General features: G+C 43.4%; 1 protein-coding gene across 1 annotated transcript; it reads right to left on the reverse strand.

Moving 5' to 3' along the window:
- Window positions 1-1,221: 1,221 nt before the first annotated feature.
- Window positions 1,222-6,569, reverse strand: LOC132209271 (chromatin-remodeling ATPase INO80-like). The gene is made up of 2 exons (XM_059644404.1): window positions 6,362-6,569; window positions 1,222-3,908 (listed from the first exon to the last, which is right to left on the reverse strand). Exons 1-2 carry the CDS (start codon window positions 6,435-6,437, stop codon window positions 3,688-3,690), a joined length of 297 nt encoding a protein of 98 aa, XP_059500387.1. The 5' UTR covers window positions 6,438-6,569; the 3' UTR covers window positions 1,222-3,687.
- Between the last annotated feature and the right edge of the window lie 896 nt (window positions 6,570-7,465).

Consider the following 7,465-nt stretch of genomic DNA (forward strand, 5'->3'; position numbering starts at 1 on the left):
AGTCTGAATCCTCACCTGCAGAGGCTTTCCACCATTACAATAGTGGCTCCACTTTAAACTGTAATTTATTGGCAGAAAGATGCTTTGGGATAGCTAGTGGTTGTGAAAGATACTCCAGCAATAGCAAAACCTTTCGTTTCTTTGAGCAGAGGGTCACAGCGATCAGGTCAAACACTCAGACTGTTGTAGTCCAGCACATTGTCTAACTTTACATCTGATCCTGCTATCCAGCTGAGCCCATTTAAGTGTACATTGGCAAAGGACCAAATCTGGTGCAGTCCTTGTCTGTACAGTCCAGTTACCGGTTTCTCTTCCTAACATGGGTCACTCCAGCAACTGTTTAAAGATCCTTATTCACAACCATGGTTAACATAAAAGAAACACAAATAGAGGCAGCTCTTTAGACACTTTGATTTTATTATGATACTGTACTGCTTGTACCTGAATAAATTTTGCTAAGGTTGAACAAATTATGATTTTATTAACTGATTGTACTGAGTTATGGCATAGCAATAAAACAAACCAGTTAACCAGCCCGCACTGTCAAGGGAGGGTGGGGGAACAAACTGATTCAGTGAACTGGTATTGCATTGTGTAATTAATCACCCAGGCCTCGTCTTACATGCATCCTCCACAAACCTTCCCAACTCTGAACTGTAGGTCCAGCTTCCACATAGCTCTGAAATGAATTATTTTAAAAAAAAGGCCTAGGCTCTGTTTGAGTTTGCAACTTGTACCAGACATCAAATTGGGTAATGGGTCTGAAACTGTTTTGCGTTCTCTCTAAAGGTACAAAGATTTAGTGATGTAATGGCATCGGGACCACAAAACAGCCAAGTGCAGCAACTTGAAACAGGACCAGAGGACCCACATTAGGCAACCCCTCTCATCCAGGCACACAGTGTCTACAGGACACATTTTTATGCACTTGGCTAAAGGAAGATGCTTAGATACACACTGTTGCAGATCCAGCCTAATTTGGGTTTTATGGTTGAGATTCAGCACTTACACAAGGGTAGGCGTAGCTGTTAAGATAGTGCACACTGGCTAGAAGTGGAATGCAACCTGCAGAAAGGATAAAGGATGTGATCTGAGTATGATACAGTCACCTGTACCCTGGCTGGTGCTGTCCAGGGTTTAGATCATCAAACTGCTTCATGTCAGTGTATCTTAGTGTCTGGAGTTCTGTTGTATTCATTGGGGGTGGGGGGGGGGGGGGGGGGGGGAAGAGAGAGAGAGAGAGAGAGAGAGAGAGAGAGAGAGAGAGAGAGAGAGAGAGAAAGAAAGAGGTTGTTCACACTGTCTCTCATACAAGTAGAACAATGTCTCCTAAATTATACATGGAGTCTTTCAACAGATCCATTCCACTGGATGGAAAAACTAAGCAGCCGGTGAATCAGAGATGTAAGGCAACACCAAGCCTGTCAACACAAGAAAGGGACAGTGGGTTCAACTGAAGAGCAGTAATAATTGCAGATACTAAACTATGGATTTTAACCTTGATATAATTTAGAATGTTAAAGGACTTCATCTGTTCTCATTGCTTAAAATACTGTATATTTCCCACTTTACAATATATTGGCTATTGATTTCAAAATCTAGCCTCCAATTTCTTGACCTTCCTTTGTTGTGTTTTGGTCCACCCAAATGGGGTGCAGTAGCCCCTCCCAGGGTTCTGGCTGAACGTTAAACAGAAGGCAGCTCTCAGGAAGGTTATTCTGTGACTCAATGCTCCATATCTCAAATAAATTGACAAACAAGCACAGGGTGGGTAACAGGATGGATGATACACTGAACAAGAGGGAATAGGAAAGAAAGAGGAGATTGAGACAAGGCCAAGAGATGTAGGGGAGGGGGTGGAAAAAGAGAAAAACAGACAGACAAGAGGAGAAAGCGGTAGCAGAAGGGAGAAAGAGAGAGGGGGTGAGTGGGAGAAAGAGACAGAGAGAAGGTACATAGTATCGGGGCATGGTGGGGGGTGGGTGGTGAAGAGAGAGAGATAGAGGAGGGAGAGAAAAGAGAAAGACTAAAATGGGTCAGATGGGGAAGAAAGAGACACCGACACAGGAAGAGGAAGGGGTTAGTGGGGGGAGGAAGAGAGAGAGATAGGTAGCGCAGTGAGAGAAGGTTACAGGGTGCGCAATAGGAGTGGAGAGGGACAGACATTGGGGTGGGGTGAGAAAGTGGGCAACATGAGGAGAAACAGCTAACTTGCAGCTGGGACCACATTTATTACTCTACTGCAACGATTAGCATGTTAAATTTAGTCTGAATTCTGCAGAGGAACTTGTGGTTTATACATTCTCAATGACAAAGTACTGTTTGTACATAACCAGAACTATACAATAGAGTGGAAGTGTATTATTGTCCCACCTCTGGGCTCTTTTCAGCACCTATTAATGGCAACATAGGAGAGATTTGGAACTTTGGGATGAAGTGCAGAATTCAATCCAAATCCAGTACATAACATGCTGGATTATCAAACAGTTGTACAGCCTTAGCCATGCAATATCCTCCATAAAATTTCACATGGAAGGAATGTTAATGTTCTGTGTACGTTTCTAGATCATTATATCCTTTAGATTTCAAGCAGCTATCACATGCTGGTGCCATTAACTGTGCTAGGAACAGGGATTACAAAGTGTATCCGGCAGATGCCCCTTCCTTTCCCATGTGATTTCTGAATATTAATATTTGTTGGACTGTGTCGGTATCTGCAGTAACACAGCAATAACACTCTGCTACTTGAGGAATTATCCTGAACTAGTCACAGCTTCCACCACTGCTGGAGAGTTTCAGATCGGGTCACGACATGGCCACTTTCTATTCACACTGAAGAGGAGCTGGAAATGCATAGTAGGTCTGTCAGTTTCTGACACAGAAAGAAGCGAGCATCTGCTCTCTTCCTCCCGTTGGCTGACAATTCTGCTGAGAATTTCCAACAGTAAATGTGACTTTTTTCTAACATTAACTGACTGCCAAAGTCTTTACATGAGTAACAATGGGAGTGGGAATGCAGACTGGATGCTACAGTTCACAAGCTTCGATGTGCACTGACTGCCAACAGTCAGCAGACCGGGACTTATACTTGGAGGCTTGTCCTGGCCAGTCCAGGGGTCACTGCGGCTCTTAAGCAGGTGCCACTTGCAGTCACTGGTAGCTGACTGATGCAAACATAACAGTGGTATGAGGAAGGAGGAGGCTTAGAGGAAGGCACAGGAAGCTGAATGCTGCTTCTGTTCTCAAGGGGAAATAGCTTCCGCCTCTGCAAATTAAAACACAAGGACTTCAGAATGTTTACCTCTCAGCACTGGAAACTAGTAAAAATTCACACGCATACAATCTCTCCATAAAATTACTATTCATCACTTGGCTGGAATCTCACCAGTCTCTGTCAGGTTAGTAAAAGATAGCAGTTTGTTTGATTTCTCACTTTTTTTTGTACATATTTACAAATTCATCTATAAAAAAATAGCACATTCAAAAAGAAACAAACAAGGATTCTGTGCTCTCCTGGTAAACATTATGTACACGTCATTCAGAGGGAAAAAGGCTTCTCCATGATTTCACTTCGGCTGTTAAAACAACTCTGAACCCTTAAACATCAAAATCTTGCGACCTGCCCTCCCTCCCCTGTCCACTCACTGCAGCCTTTCCCTTCCCCAATCCACACCAGTACTTTCATGGTTACCGGCCCCCAACAACTGGGGGCTGAACCAGGCCTCGGCTGGCCTTCTTGCTGGGGGACGGTGAAGGTGTGCTCGTATCAGTTGGAGTCTGGGGTGTTCCTGGGACACTGTTCGACATGCTATGAGGGGAGCTCAAGGGGGAGGTGCTCATCATTCCAAAGGTGGCAGTGCTCGTTGGCCAAGAGAGGGGAGACTGCCCAGGGCCACTTCCTGTCATACCTGGAGATTCAAGAAAAACATATCTTGAGATTCAAAAGCAAAAATGAGTCAACAGTCACAATCAGATGTAAATCTCAAATTCATCCACAGTTTCACAAAAGTGGGAGGGATATTAGTGCTGGCACATTTGCATGAGCACCATATTGATTTTGGCACCAAGGAAATCTAATGTAGGCACAAGTTAGGTGAAGCTTTATCTACACTGTCCCCATCCAAGCACTCCCAGGACAGGTACAGCATATGGTTACATACAGAATAAAGCTGCCTTTACATTGTACCAATCAAGCGCCCTCTGGAAGGGACAGCACAGGGTTAGATAGAGTAAATCTCCCCCAAACACTCACTGGACACGTATAGCAGAAGTTATGCAGGGTAAATTTCCAAATACTGATTAATAAACATGCAGGAGTTCAACCTCACCCTCAAAAACATAAAAAGAAAATAACTAGTTAATTTAATGAGTTGCACATTAATCGATAATGAATAAAGCTTGCTCGATTGTATCAACCATTTTTTCTACTTGGAGCATAGTCAATCACTAACCAGATTGCTTTACTTCAAAAATAAAGAGCAGCCAAGCTGTCAGGAAGGATTCAATTGCTTGATCACTGCACCCCTCATTTAACGTCCCCCCGGTAACCCTTTTATCACTATGTGGTTCCTGGGTGCTGCAGGGAAACCTGGTCTGGTTGGTCATTTAAAGACTCATCATTCATGTCATAACTGTGACCAAATTCTCAGTGAAATATCTAAATGGATGAACAGAAGTGGGAATTTTGAAGTGGGTTCAGTGAGGAACCAAGAGGAACAGAATGCAGAGCTGGGCTGAGAAATGGCAGATGGAGTTCAACCAGAATAAATGCGAAGTGATGCATTTTGGAAGGTCGAACTTAAATGCTGAATATTGGATTAAAAGCAGGATTCTCGGCAGTGTGGAGGAACAGCGGGATCTTGGTGTTCAAGTGCATAGCTCCCTCAAAGTTGCCACCCAGGTGGATAAGGTTGTTAAGAAAGCATATGGTGTTTTGGCCTTCATTAACAAGGGGATCGAGTTTAAGAGCCGTGAGGTTATGCTGCAGCTCTACAAAACCCTGGTGACACCACACTTGGAATATTGTGTCCAGTTCTGGTCGCCCTATTATAGGAAAGATGCGGAGGCTATGGAGAGGGTGCAAAGGAGGTTTACCAGGATGCTGCCTGGACTGGAGGGCTTGTCTTACGAGGAGAGGTTGACTGAGCTCGGACTTTTCTCTCTGGAGAGAAGGAAGAAGAGAGGTGACCTGATCGAGGTGTACAAGGTAATGAGAGGCATGGATAGTCTCGATAGCCAGAGACTTTTCCCCAGGGTAGGACTGACTGCCAAGAGGGGTCATAGTTTTAAAGGTGTTAGGAGGAAGGTATAGAGGAGATGTCAGAGGGAGGTTCTTCACTCAGAGTTGTGAGCGCATGGAATAGTTTACCAGTGGTAGTCGTGGAAGCGGAGTCATTAGTGATATTTAAGCGACTGCTGGACATGCACATGGCCATCAGTGAATTGAGAGGAATGTAGGTTAGGTTATTTTATTTTTGGATTAGGAATATTTCATGACACAACATCGTGGGCCGAAGGGCCTGTACTGTGCTGTACTTTTCTACGTTCTAAGTGTCACCAAGGTGGAGACAGGGCAGAACATCTGCACAGGGGAAGTATGAGTCAAGTCAATGACAAATACAATTGGAGAATGAAGGGAATGCAGTGCCAGGAGAGCATGAGTCAACCGAGAATAGAGGTGATCAGAGAATGAAAACCAATAGAAGTCAGGATAGATGGAATAGTTTCACCTCAAATGTTTTGTAGATAGCACAGAATGACACAAGAAGTAGGCCAGACCTCAGCTGCAGCAATGCAATTCTGATTAAAGGTTCTTATTAAGGAAAGCAAGTAGCATCTTGATTATTTGCTGCACTTTTATGTTTGATTTTAGGTTCATTATCTTGCCTGGAGTAAATATATCCACTTGTTGGTGTGAACCAGTGACTTGGTTTAATAAGAGTATTTATGTGGGTATAATTTAGAATAAGGAGAATCACACAATCAATTTCACTATATGCTGTAAAGCAAGTATTCTTAATTGGGATCCCTAGGTCATACTGTTGATTACCTTGATATTGGATAGGAAAATGATTACAATCTCAATGGGTTTATTTGGATAAACTAACTTCAGACAGTAAATGAAACAGGTACACTTGCTTTATATAGCTCAAACAATTCTCACTTCTGTTGAAAATTGAAGTTGACATGGTATGAAATTGCACCCAATGCTAATGAGACTAATGGACTTTACTTCAGCCATGAGCAGTGAGGTTAGTACAAGTGCGCCAATGATGACACTACATCGAGTCTTTAGAGGGAAGAGTGTGTGCTGCCACTGTTCCAAGGCAGACACTGTTGGGAGCTTCCATCTGCTCCTTACCTTTTGATACACTGTACCCGTATGCAGCATATGCAGCAGCTGAAGCTGCTGCTGCACCAGCCCTGGCTCCTGCCATTGCTGCAGCACTGCCAGCAGTAGACTTGCGGCCTCGATTTTTCCCTGAACCTTTTGAGGTACTTCCAGATCCTTTCGGACGGCCCCTGCCCCTCCCTGACAGGCCTACATTAGTAACAGATTTGTCTTGTGGAACACCTGAAAAAGGAAGGAGATTAATACATCATCGCCCAGGCTATTAAAAGAAACAGAAATTCAGTTCATGAATGTTCTACTAAGGTAGACACCCTGAAGAATGTCCACATTAACAGCTGGGATCCAATAGCCATCATAAAGGCATTGTAAACCACTGACAGAAGTTTTTATTAATTGCCTTCACATTGCCTAGTATCAGAAATTCAGAGCAGGAGCAGCCCTTTGAACTCACTCTGCATTCAACACGATCATGGCTGATTCTCCAGCTCAACAGCACATTCTTGTTTTCACTCCATATCCCTTTATACCTTTACTATCTTTAAAAAAAACACTAGCTTGAATATATTTAGTGATTCATTCCTCACAGCCTTGTGGTAGCAAATTCCACAGGTTAACCATCTTCTTTCCTTGGCCCTGTTCTAATGATCCGCCTTGGATCTTGAGATGCTGTCCCCTAATTCCAGATTCTCCAGCTAAAGGAAAACACCCTCTCTATATGTAGTCTAACTTTTTAGAATTTTATACATTTCAATCAAATACCCTTTCATACTTCTAAACTCTTGTGAATACAAGCACAGCATCCAGCTGGCAAGAAAAACTCTACGAATAATTAAACGGGATAGACTATACAACATACTGGCATCGCCACTGGAGCAAAATCCTAGAACACCCAAACAGCTCAATCACCTGTCCACAGCAATGAAGCATGTTGGGCTTGCCTGGTGATGCCCACATCCCATGAAGGAATTAAAACAAAATGCTTGTAGATACTCATATGTGGGCAGATGTACAGACACATATACAAGCAAATATACAGTCACACACATACGCCGGCACATCGAGAGCAACCAGCAGGATATGAGAAAACAATTCACCAAGTGCTGAAGGGAAGAT

The sequence above is a fragment of the Stegostoma tigrinum genome, unplaced genomic scaffold, assembly GCF_030684315.1.
Source record: "Stegostoma tigrinum isolate sSteTig4 unplaced genomic scaffold, sSteTig4.hap1 scaffold_790, whole genome shotgun sequence".
NCBI lineage: Eukaryota > Metazoa > Chordata > Chondrichthyes > Orectolobiformes > Stegostomatidae > Stegostoma > Stegostoma tigrinum.